This window comes from Athene cunicularia (assembly GCF_003259725.1).
Source record: "Athene cunicularia isolate RWA chromosome 5 unlocalized genomic scaffold, athCun1 chr5_part1, whole genome shotgun sequence".
In the NCBI taxonomy this organism is placed as follows: Eukaryota; Metazoa; Chordata; class Aves; order Strigiformes; family Strigidae; genus Athene; species Athene cunicularia.
Genome location: NW_020799101.1, coordinates 3,693,926 through 3,707,097, shown reverse-complemented (window position 1 = coordinate 3,707,097; position 13,172 = coordinate 3,693,926). Strand labels below are relative to the sequence as shown.

At 47.0% G+C, this 13,172-nt stretch overlaps 1 protein-coding gene across 1 annotated transcript in view; it reads left to right on the top strand.

Annotated features, from left to right (window-relative positions):
• The window catches only part of FERMT2 (fermitin family member 2), a 33,284-nt gene that overhangs the window by 1,648 nt on the left and 18,464 nt on the right, over window positions 1-13,172 (top strand). Inside the window, exon 3 of the mRNA XM_026849196.1 lies at window positions 11,871-12,005. Within this exon, the coding sequence (XP_026704997.1) occupies window positions 11,871-12,005 (135 nt within the window). The remainder of the gene's footprint in view (window positions 1-11,870; window positions 12,006-13,172) is intronic.

Genomic DNA, 13,172 nt, shown 5'->3' with positions numbered 1-13,172 from the left:
CCAAAAAAACCCAAAAAAAACCTAAAAACCCACAAAACCAGGAGATGGTAACTTTGCTCTGAGGAACTCAAATAAGCACTCAGCGCATGGGCTCCGTACCGGTGTCCTTCCCACTTGCTCCCCTCTGAAAGGAACCTGCAACCCGACCTCGGCCGTAGTAAATCTATTTCTGCTCTCAAAAAGCAGCCAGGGTTACTCTTGGCTGACCCAGTTATTTTGTGAGGCAGGAAGAGCTCAGCCGTACGTGCGGCGTTACAGCGTAGCCCCCGGCACATCTGTGGTTAGGTCGGTATATATAGCCGATTACAAATCTTTGCTATTTCTTGCCTGTTGGTTGTTTTGTGGGTTTGGGTGTTGTTTTGTTTTTTTTTTTTAAATATAAATATTGGGCAATTTCTCCTTAAAATAGAAAAGGCTTAGCCAGCATTATTTCCCAGTCGATTTTGCTTCCCCCCTCCGTCTCCCTTTGCCATTTTTAATGTCATTCTAGACAGAGAGGTCACAGGCATCCGCTTGGTCGCTGATGAATCTTTCTAGCAGTGAGTCACATCAGGAAATTCTGATACAGTTAATCACGTAACAGGAGATCTTTCACTGACACTGCCGAGCAGTCAGAACCTTACATGGGCCTGAAGCAGCTGTTTGTTCCAACTCCCGGGCTCTCAGTGTATTTATGAACAAACCAGCAGAATAATGCTAATATTTAAAGATGTGGAAGGGGGAAAAGCTGCTCAGATAGCTGCAGCCCAGCTGTGGTAGGAGGTGAGGGGGGGACACATCTGCCGACTTTCCTTCCGTGGCATCCAACGTGTTGGAATAAATGTTCCTGATTTTGGGCAAAGCGGGATTTTCTCTGGAAATTTCACTCTCCTTCTAGTGACTCTTACCAGCCTGAGCTGTTTGAGAACAGACGGGAACTACGTGGCTGAATTACAGCGATTAAACCTTTATTTAGCCTTTGTCTTTGTGTTTTCTGGGAGCCAGATGTTCAGCAGAGCTACGGGGAAGATGGCCACATCGGCTCGAGGGAAGAGGGGATGGGGATGCAGGGAGGAGGTGGTGCTGGAGCTGGAGGGGCTGGGAAGCTCTTCCCTGGACCCCAGAGATGTCTGGGACACCTGTATTATACAAAGGTGTATAATAATATATGTAATATACAGGTGTATATTATATAGGTGTCAAAATACCACTATTCTTATATATATATAAAAAATTTAATATCTAATATAGCTTAACTTATATATCTTATATATAATATAGAGGTATATATTATATATATTAAAAATATGTGTCCAAATACCACTTTTTAAAAAAAAAAAAAAATAGATATATAACTGTAAAAATATAGGTGTCCAAATATTGCTTTTAATATATATATATATATAAATATGTATAAACATGTAAAAATATAGGTGTCCAAATACCTCTATGGTCCAGGGAAGAGCTTCCCACTGGCAAGACATACATAGAAGGTTTGGTGTTTGCCCCGAGGAGGTCTTGGTTCATATCTACATATGATGCAAAAGGTGCCTGGGGCAAACACCAAACCCCTCCACACAAATCCTGCTCTCTGCCTGCCCGTTCTTCCTCTGTGTGTGACCTTGGTGCTGTGCCGTGGGTCAGGCACGTCCTCAAGCACCCGGTCCTGGAGCCGAGCGCTGGTGATGGAGGCAGGAGCTAATCTCATCCAGGAGGTCACGCGCTTGCTGGGCAAGAGGGGCTGCTGCTTTCTGCCGTGCAAAATCATCCTGGGGGTGTCCTGCTGAATTTGCACGGGATGTTTCGTTCCTGGAAAGCGTGGGGGATATCTGCCCACACCTCGGTGCCCGTCGCAGCTTGCCAAAAATTAGAGTGTCTGTAGGGCGGTGGGGTCATCCTGGCTTGGGATGCTTGCGTTTTCTTTTTCCTCCAACACAGCGCTCTCGTGGGGGTCTTGCAGAGCATCCTGTAACACTTTTCCCAACCCACCTGTTCCCTTTTTCCCTACCCCTCCCCAGGTTAGTGTTTATGCTGCCTCATTTTTCTCCTTTCCCTGCCCTCCTCAGCATCTCTGCTCAGATTGGCCGCAGAGAGCACTTGTAACCCCTATTAACCATGCTGATTGTCTCCCCAAGGATAACTGAGTAGATATTTCAAGGTAGAAGGGGAAAGAAGTAGCCCTTGCTCTAACAGCACAGCTCTTGTCTCTGCAAATCCCTTTATTTCTGAAGTTAGGGTCCAGCGTGGCCTGGACCGATGTCCAGCCAACAGAACTAGGCTTGTGGGTTGCTCATATTTTAGCTATAACTGTTTGCTGTCTTTGCCCCTGGAGCATTTAATTACACACTTCAGTAATTTTAGCATATGGCATGATTAATGAGTAATTTAAGTAATACCTCATGTTGCCGGGACTCTGGCTGGTTGCATTTATAAAATCCTCTATACGGAAGCAGGAACACACTTGGGTGAATTATTTAGGGTGGCGCTTTCTCTTATATTCCCTTTAACTTGTACCCAGAGGTGTCACCGCTGCAGCGTGTGGTTGTTTTTTAAAGAAAAGTCTCTGTTCTTGTGCAGAGCGAGGTCATTGCAAAGGGCAGCTCTCACCGCCGGCCAGGCTGCAGCTCCCGGAGGTGACTGTGGGAAGATGCTGGAGCCACTCGCACATCCCTCGCTTTCTTGGAGGTCGTGCGAAGCTGGAAAAAAACACAATCTCATTCCCAGTGGCTGGATTGCAGCCCCTCAATTCCCACAGCAACAGGTCGGGAGGGTTAACGGCAGGGATTGAGCCTGCCTTCAGTAGGAGCAGGCAGGAGGAGAGGAGCGGGGCGGTGGATGGGATGGGCAGCCCTCACCCGAAGGGTGGCCTGGAAGCCTGCCCAGGAGCAGCTGCTGGCAGACAGCTCCAGCCTGAAGGGCCAGCTTTGATCTGCAATTAAAAACCAGAGAAAGAGAAAGTAAAACTTCACTTTTCTTTTTTTTTTTTTTTTTTTTTTTTTTTTTGAGCAGCATGAGTTTGTGCTGCCTGCCTGACCGGCAGCGGGGCGCGGAGGTTGGGATGGGGTGCTGCCTGCGTGCCCACCCCCATCATCCCACTGGGGAGATATTTCCACCCAGCAGACAGCCCAACAAATAGACAAACACCCTTTGATGATTTGATAAGGGGTTGCAATCAACACTTTGTTGGTGTGAGTGGGAATATCCTCGCTGGAAAATGAGATTTGAGGAGATGGAGGATGCGGCTGCATTGTCAACCTCCTGCTAACTCATCATCCTATATAACAATGAGCAGAAGAATCCTCTTTTCCTCCACAGTGGTTGCATTGCAAAGCTCCCGCTAACTCATCATCCTATGAGTGGAAAAATCCTCTTTTCCTGCACAACAGCTTCATTTGATTCCAGGACAGCGGATGCCTTGCATCTGCGGATGCCCTTAAGCTGCTTTCTTGCAGCATCCCCTGTCTCCTCCTGCTGCCTGTATTTTTTTTCCATGTGTCCTGGGACCAGTAAGGGATTCCAGGCAGGATCCACTGCTGCTGTGTGGGCACGTGGGAGAGGAAAAACAAACAGCGAGATGCAAGTGTGAAGGTTTTTTTCCCATGCCTTGGCGTTTCCTGCCCCAGCGATGCTGCTTCTCATGGGGAAACTGCGCGTTGCAGAGCCGCAGGGCGAGGGGAGATGCTGTGATGGCTAAAAGCTTTCATCCTTCTCCTCTTCCTCTGGATGTGAAGATTTGGGAGCTGCTCTGTCCTCCAGCCTGAGCAGAGGAGCCTGGATCATTCCAGTTGTTGCTGGTGGGAGCTGGAAGCACTGGGAAGAGGACTTGGTGCCGGAGCTGGGAGGAGGCAGCTCTAGGACGATGCGCTCCAAAATTCATGACTACTCCCTCCCTTACCCACCCTGAGGCTGTGCAAGATGAAGAAATTCCCTTCAGGTCTTTTTATTTTTTTTCCCCAGAGGCTGGTAGGGCATCACACCCAGCTCCTGCCTCGTAATCCTCACAAACGCTTCATGTGAATTAATCACCTGTTTTGGAAAATGAAGTCTGCGGAGCATCCTGTGTGGAGCAGTGACCGTTTCTGTGCCCGCATCCCGTCTCACTCCGTTCCCCAGGAGCGAGGGATACTGGCAAGTTGGGACCCCTCTTGCATAGGGTAAGGGTGGTCCCATCCTGGGGAGCTTGTGGGGCTGGAGAAGGAATGGGCTGCGGAAAATCCCGCGAAGGTGATGGACTGCTTCCCCTCACCTCTCCCTGCCGCGAAATAAGGAGATGCCCGTGGCTGTGCGACGGGGAGGCAATAACCAGTCTTCCTGGCTTCAGCCTCCAGCCCCCCAACGCAACCCTAGACGAGGTGACGGTGGCATTTGGGAGCAGCGTGATGCAAGCCCAGCCCCAGCAAGGCGACACCATCCAGCAGTCTAGACGCTGAATATGACCCTACCTTTTTTTTTTTTTTCCTTTATAAATGGTCTCCACTCCAGTACAGAACGTCCTCTGACTTCTGAAGTATTTGTAATATTTCCACGCCCTCTGTTGCCAAAAATACTTCTATAAAAAGCTGCTTTTTTTTTTTTTTTTTTGGTACTGCAAGATGCACAGTGTTCCCGGGGCTCTGCCCATGCCCGTTAGCACGCAGAGCCACAGTCCTGGCGTGCTGGCTTTCCAGGAGGCAAAGCTGTCTGGAATTACATCTCACCATTGCAAACTCCCACTGAAAACCTCTTTAAACTTTTTCTTTTTTCTTTCTTCACACCCCGCTGGAAAACAAAGTAGCATTTTTCCCAAAATAGGGGGCCTGAAAGGAAGTCCTGGTAGACGCGTGTGAGCATCTTGGGTGGGGATTTGGGAGGCAACACCAGCATCTTCTGATACTGTGTCCAGATGCTCAGTAGCACCGTGAAGATGCTTGGAGACGACGTTTGTGTACCGGCATGGAGACAAAACCCGGTGAAATACCGAGGAAGGGTTTGCTGCCTTTTGCTGCCACGAGCAAAGAAGTTTGGCAGTAGCGCAGCTATTTCTAAATATGTCTAGGAGATGGGTGTGGAAGGAAATCTTACCATTTAGAGAGTCGGCCAAATTGCAATGTACTCAGCTTTTTAAATTGCGAGGCCCAAGTGTACCGCTGCCAACTTCTTCATTTTGCTATTTTCCTCTTTTATTGCTTGCCTATATTCAGCTGCAGCTGTTGCATAGGATCCAGATGAACATCAGAAACTGGTGTAAGGGAAATAACAAGATTTAATTGCAAAGCGACTGAAATGGAAAAAAAATATTTCCCTTTCTTTCCTCTCCCTGCCCCGGCCCCTGTTCTGCCTGTCGAGTAGCATCAGGTTGTATGTCACCATGTGAGTCAGTGAATTTTTTCATCCTTACTCTGCTGTTGACAGAGACCCTTTAAATAGACTTTCATCCTGAAGACGTTAGGAGATGCTGGCAAAGCTGCTGCTGCCGCCTTCCTTAAGATTATTCTGATTGCTCTTTATGGTCCGATGCAGAGGGTGTAAGTGGATTTTTTTCTCTTGTTTGTGGTGCTTAATTTAATTGAGTTTAATTTGACTTTAGCTGCAGTTCAGATACTTCAGGGGCAAAGCTCAAAGTGCTGTCTGTGCTCTGAGAGATATCCGGATAGATGGTGTCTGGGGATTTCGTCCCACTCGTGGAAAAAAACATCCAGACATTCAGTCTTTGTTAACTCTGTCTCTCCAACGGCGCTTTTTATCAGCCTTGCAATAACTCTTGGCTCCATCGCTGCTGGCTGCCTCCTCCTCCTCCTCCTCCTCCTGGGTCCCTCCTGGCCAGCGGTGCCTGTTTCAGCTCTGGGTACCACTCACACAGATGGCATTTGCGAGCAGCGGTCACGCCGCTGCAGAGCCCACTGACCACATTTTTCAGGTGGTTTTGCAGATGGCTACTGTGGTGGCAAGTCAGTAAGTCAACAGGCACTTGGGTTTTCCACGCTGAATTTGGGAAGGCTCTGGCAAAGCCCCTGCCAGGGTCAGCCCCAGTTTGGTCTGTACCTGTGGCATTCGTTGGGCATCATCTCAGGAGGCTTTGCAGGATGTCCTGACATAGCTGCATGGCCTGGGGCAGCAAGTGGAGAATTTGGCTTTTGCCCAAGTAAATATGTAAGCACCCAGGCAGCTGAAGAACCCATAATAAAATGTTCTGAATGTAGGCGGGTGTAGAAACCCAGTAAACTGTGCTAAGGGGGTAAGGACCTGCTCCACCATCAGATACTGCCCAGCCTCCGGTACAACCACGGTCTTATCTCCAAGCCCTTCAAAGTTATATAAGGTTTTTTGGGATTTTTTTTTTTGCCTTTGGTATGTTTTGCAAAACTTTTATCTCGAGTGAATATATGTTGAAGATAAGTCGGTTACTTTATTCTGTAAACTCAGGAATTCTGTAAATTCAGGAAGGACGATCCATAGAATTCACACATTCCAAAGAAAAACACTCTTTTTTTAAAAAAAAAAAAGTCTGAAATGGGAGAGAAATGGGGTTTGAGGTCTCATTTTTCTTAAGAATCGTCATGGCGATACGCAAAGGCTGTAATTTTTATGAGTCATTGCTTTGAGACAGTGGTGATCCAGTGCAGAGATAGCCCACTTCAAAATACATTTCCTGACAGAGGATAACTGGATCAGGATTAAAGAGAGGATTTCCCCTAAACGCTGTCTGTGCTACAAGTAAAATTGTGGAGTTTTTATGGTTGAAGAGCTAACCAGGCAAACCAGCCCTGTGGCCTTTTAAGGGAGCCAGAAATCGGGTGGAAAAGTGGATGCTGAGAGCGCCGCGGTGGAGCATTCATTTTCCTTATATATCAAAACTGAATATTGAAACTACTTTGATTTCCCATAATTTTAAATTTTGGGGAACTGGGTACATACCCAGGCCGATTCTAGTCCGTGATGCCGTGTTACATGTGTAGGGGATGCAAGAAAACCACAAATCTGGTTTCTTGTGGGAGTGAGAGCACCAAAATCATCACTGTCTGTCTCCTGACCCCTTGGCGTGCTGCTTGATGGGGTCTGGGGACCCTACATTTTGGGTAGGAACAAAGCAGCAAAAATCACCCCTTATTCTGGATTTTGGTCCCATTTCTGACCACAGCTGCTTTCCCATCACAATACACCTTGGTGGTTAAAGATGCAGCAGCTGCAAGATTTACTTGGTGGATTCAGTGCAAAAGAACATGAATGGTGAATTTTACACCCTGCAAGGCGGATATTTTTCTTTAAAGCCAGTTTTCTAGGGGCAGTCAGTGTGGCGTCTTATGAAAAAGGAGGATTTCATCCCAGCTCTGCTGTTCATCTCTGAGTGTGAGATAAATGGGCACAGCTGGGCTGGGTGAGCTGTGCAGGGGTTGGATGAGGAATAAAGGATTACATGGGGAAGAAAAGGCCATGGATTTGTCTTCAGCGGGAGACAGCACAGGCACAAGGAGGCTCTTGCAGGCAGATGGGAAAAAAAATGCTGTAGGGAGTAAAATGGCTTCATCCGACAGTTAGAAGAAGTTCTCTTAGAGGTTGAAAGCTGCCTTCCCAGTTGGATTTTTTAAATGCTTCCCATGAAATGCATGTACGTGTGCTCCTCTCACCAAAGGGCATTTCACTCACTTGATAAAATCATAGAATCACAGAATGGTTTGGGTTGGAAGGGACCTTCAGAGGTCACCTTGTCCAACCCCCCTGCAGTGAGCAGGGACATCTTCCACTAGATCAGGTTGCTCAGAGCCCTGTCCAACCTGGCTGTGAGTGTTTCCAGGGATGGGCATCCACCACCTCTCTAGGAAACAAATCCCCTACATTTGACGAAGCCCTTCCGCTGGGACACGGACATGGCGCTGCAGCATTGTTGGGGCTCAGCCACAGCTGCAGCTGGTCCAGCGTGGGCTGGAGGAGATGTCAAAATACAAACAGTTCCCGCTTGGATCCAGCTGAAAAATGGTTTTGGAGCAGGTTTTGGGCAGCGCTCTCCCATCCGTTCGAAGCGCGCCGCGTGTCGTCGCAGATGGTTTCTGCTACCAGCAGCGCCGGGGACGCTTGGTAAGAGGTTGAGTAGCTGGGTTTTCACATGCTTGCACAATAAATAAAAATAAAATGCTAAAAGGATCATTTAGAGTAATTTCTAATAGATGTTGCTGGTGCCATCTGTCTCGTGTGTACAGACAAGGAGTCTTTCTTAAAACAAACATCAGCCCCGACCAATGCGTCAATTGAAGAGTCAACGCATTAAGCCTTGTTCAGAAGGTCACTTCTCCTGGTCCACCCACATTTCACTGACCCTTTTTCCTTCAGAGTGACCTTGGGCAGGAGCAGCCTGGCTTTAGCTGGAAGATGTGGATGAAATAGTTAACAAGAGGGTTTCGAGTGGGAATTCGGGGCTGAAATCAAGCCCTGGGGAGATGTTTTAGTCCAGGTGAACAACTTCAGCAAGTGGTCTCCTCCAGGTGCAGTGGGACTTAGTAGAAAGCCCAAACCCATATAGAGGACTTCAGTTTTTTTGCACCACTTCAATACTTTGTGGATCTTACTCTTGCTCTTATGGCCAGAAAACAGGGGCTGGGGCTCTGGAGCAGTTCTTTGTCCCAGTTTCCAGATAACTGGAGCCCTACCATCTGCAAGCTTATGTCCTGGGATAGGCTCTGCTTTAGCTACAGTAACTAAACACCATGTTTGCCAAGCCCAGCTCTGTTCAAAACACTCTTGAAGTCCCTTTGTATGCTTTTTAATCATAAGCAGCAGCAAACACTTTTTTTCACCAGCAGTTTACTGAAAGATTGAAACATGTGAAGTTGCTTCTTGCTTTTTCTCTAATTCTGGGGTGGGAAATAAAACCAACGTGGCTCCCTTGTTGCTTTTCTGCTCTCTGCATTTTAGCACGGTGGGCTTTATTTTTAATTTCCCCTGCAGCTCTCAGTTGGCTTCAGTGGGTTTGTAAGGTCTTGGAGACGATGGTATGGCCAGTGGATCGCTGTTTGGGAGAAATTTGTGGCTTATCAGTGGGAAATGTGTGCAGGAGCAGGGATGCTCCAGCATTGCGAGGATGCCGCTGCCTTTGCTGTGCCCCGCAGCCCTGCGCCGTTCTGAAGCAGCTGCTGAAAAACTTGCCCGTATCCTTTGTAATCCGATGATAGCGTCACGAACAACTGAGGGACTATAAAAAGTTGCTTTGAAATCAGATGGTCAAGCTTTGGGCCGACTCCAGCAGATCGCTTTCAGGAGCTGAGCTTGGCCCAGAGCCCTTCTCTTGGCCTCTCTGAATGGTTTCAGCTGAGAGGCTGTATCAGTTGCTAATGCACCATAAATAAACATCAGAGTATAAACCTTGCTAGCGAAATACCAGGGGAACTCCTCATTTTAGGCTGCGCTGCGTGTTGTCCCTTGCACATGACCCTGGTTGTCCCAGCAGATTTTTTCTTCGTGAGGTAAGCTGGCGGTAATAAATGGGAATGCAAATAGCTGTCTGGATTCATACACTGGGTATTTATTGCTAGAAATGGTCAAAAAGTCGTGTGGTGAAACTTAACTGTGGGGTAGTGGGTGCAGGGCTGGAGTTGAGCATGATAATGTATGGAGTAATAATAACTCAGTGTTAAATTAAAGCTTAAATATATAAATCATATATATAATATATATAAAAATAAGTATTATATATTATAAAATATATAATATAAATATATTTTAATATATTAAAATATATATAATTTATAAATGTATATCTAGATATATATATATAAATGTATAAATAGAAAACAAAGCTGTGCCAGATGATGGTTTAGGATGGGAGCCCGTGATACTGAAGATAGTTAAATCCAGAAGTGCCCAACCTCTGGATTTGGGAATGCCAGGGCTACAGGATCCATCCCTGGAGCTCACCTAAAATCACATCTCCCCAATGTGACAGGCACAGCGGGGTTAGTGGTGGTACACAGGCAGTTATTTAAAATAGCAAGGGGAAAAAAAAAAAAAAAGGAAAAGCATGGGTTGTTATTTAAAATAGTGTGGCAGGGAGTCTGTCACGATGGTCCTTTCCAGGAAGGGACAGCCCATGCGCTGGTCCCGTGATGCTCACCGTGTCTGCAAACAGAGAAACGAAGCTCCGGGATGTGACCTGACACCAGGGAAGCTGTGCTTTAATAAATAAATTTAAAAAAAAAAAAAAAAAAAAAGAAAAAAAAAAGTAATTTTTGGAATGTACTGTTTGTAATGGCAGCCATCCCCTGACAAATGTGGAAAACCACTTCTGGTTAATCGTCTGACGGTGATGGGGCGAGGGGGGGGCAGAGCTCGCCTCCAGCCTGATGTTTCCCCACTTATTTGCAGTAAGGGCAGATGCTGGCACGGGCAAGGCGTGAGTCGGAGCAGACTCATCCGCCGTGGGAATGTGTCCTGCTCGGGTCACGTGCTGGGGACTGAATTCCAGGTTTAATTATAATCCCGCGCCTGGGACTGTAGAGCAAACGCCCGCTGCTGCCAGCCCGGCGGTGAGATATGAACCCTGTAACCTGTCCTCGTTAGAATAATGACTTATTGTCTTGTTCAGCATTCCTCTTGGTGGGAAAATACAGCCTGGCTGGCACAGCCCTCTCTTCTGTCTCCTGGTGTCTCTTGCAGCTACAGCTGCGGGCTCCGATGGGGACAGGACTGGGGGCTGCTTTCCTTAGGGCATCCCGAAGGCAAAGCTTTGCACATCTCCGTGCAGCTGAGCAGTTTTGGGTGATCCGTGCGAAAAAACAGAGCTGGAAACAGCACAGAGGCTTGAACGTGGAACAGCCAGCTGCAGAGGAGAGCTCTGAAACTCTTCCTTGCAGGCTCAAGCAATGACCCCTAATCTCCTTTTTACTAATCCAAGCTGTATTTCAGAGCTCTCCGATCTTTTTGCAGCCTTTCATCACTGCAACAGGATGGCTTCGTGCCCAGGTGAATGCTTTTCCAGGTCAGTTCCCACATATCGACTGAGGACAGTTTAGAATAGACGGAGGGGGTTTTTTTTTTCTCCCCTCTTGGTTTTTGCAGCGCCAGCGAGGGGACTCCTGCCCCTGCTCTGGTCCCTCCGTGGTGTCGGTGCCACAACAGCCCACGGAGTCCAATTTCCCAGAAAGCTCCTTCTCACCTGGCAGCACCTGCAGCAGGCAGAAGCAAACCCAAAGTGGGAAACGGCCTTAAAATTATCTTTTTCATTAGCCCCCCATACTCCCGTGGTTTAAAACGCAAACAGGCTGGAATGCTCCTCGCTTTAAATAACATGGGTCTAAATTATTGAGGCTGGTTGTGGGCAGGGAAATGAGAGAGTTTTGCTGTGAAAAGGAGACACTTTGACTAAGATATCTTTAAATACAGGCTCTAAAATTTCCAGTCTGATAAGTAAATAAATGGCTCGACTCTTGGATTGCTCCTATGGAAGTGAGAGTACCTGGCCTTTTACCTCGGTGTCTAAATAGGGGTTTACCTGATATATTTATATTTATATTTATATTTATATTTATATTTATATTTATATTTATATTTATATTTATATTTATATTTATATTTATATTTATATTTATATTTATATTTATATTTATATATTTATGAGTGGGAGTGGTACTAGCCTCTGTCTCAGGGTCTAACAGTGCTTGTATTTGCATTGGAGTGGCTGTGCCTGGAAAATTCTGCATTTTATGCAAATGCCATGTTACCTCTCCGGCCAGGGACAACGCTTGTTTCCAACAGTCTTGCAGGGAAAATGTTCTCAACTTGAATTTTAACCATCACAAAGCAGGAAAATCAGCCAAGGGAGATATTGCATGTTGCTGGATGTTGTTCCTAAAGGAAGGATATTCTTTTTTTTTCCCCTTTTTTTTCCATCCCGCCTTTGTAAAAGTGATCCGTTTTCTCCCCAGACATCAGGCATCCAGAAGAGCTTTCCCTTTTGAGGAAACCCAGAGACCCATCAAAGAAAAAAAAGAAGAAGTTGGATGATCAATGTGAAGACGACGCCTTCGAGCTGGAGGGTCCACTGATCACACCAGGGTCTGGTGAGCCGGGGCTTCCTTCGTGAGGATGGGGAAGGGGTCAGCAGGAGGCAAACAGATAATTAAATGGGGGTGGGGGAAGATAACATAGCAATATCGCTCTGGCCTAATTCCCTAAGGTCTGTGCAAGAAACGGACCCCAAATAAATTCCACAAATCATCCAGGGCTGCAGCACGTGGTCGCGGTCGCACAGATGCATGCCTGAAGCTGTCACGCATTTAGGGGAGCAGAGCAACGCCAGGTTTTTATAAAATAAACCAGAAACCAAGTGTGACCACTTTAACACTCCGATTGTGTTACTGTTTTCTTACCCTATTAAGAAAAGAGTTAAACGGAAAATCGTTCTTAATGTCAAACTCCAGGTGTGTTTTAGGCAGCACCACCGTTCTACTCCGTATTTATAGCCCAGCAAAACCAGTGGTTTATTAATTGCATTAGCATTGCCTTATGTTAAGGGTGTATAGATCATAATGCTAAAAAACCCACCTTTTATTGCTGGGGGGTAGTTTGCCAGTCTGGCTTACAGAACCAGAGCAGCACTGGTACGAGAATTGCTAATGCAGTAACGTCTCTGATGGAGTAACATCTCTTGCCACGGGCAGTAAGTTGATGCAGGGAGGTGTTTGCAAGCAGAGGGTTTTTTCAGCTCTGCTCTGCAGCTGCTGGAGGTCTGAAGGCAGATGGCAGGAGCTTAAACCATAAAGTTGGTGAAGGGGGAGCACTTCAGCCCAAACGGACTCGCGGAGAAAGCCGCAGCGCTGCGTGGTGCCGCGCGGGCCAGACGTGCCTGGCTGCCGAAGCTCTTGGTTTTAAATCCAGCAGTGAGAGAGAAGCAGGGCAGCTTGAATTAAAAAAAAAAATATTTTGGAATTCAGTAAACTTGTATTAATTGGTCTTAAATTAAGTGAAGTACAAGTGAAGGTCGTGCAGTGTGGGTAACGGCACTGGGCTTGCGAGCAGGAAGGTTTTGGCTGTGCGGGACGTGGGTGAGGGCAACAGTGATGCCCTGGAGCTGCCAAAGTGATGTGCACCACGGGCTCCGCAGCAAACCAGCAGGGCTGCAGCAAGGGAAAAATAGTCCTTCTTTTGCTCCGGTCTCATTCTTTCTTCTCTCGGTTACTTAAAAATACTTCTCAGCTAGTCCTCTCCCACTCCTGGCTCAGGGAGTT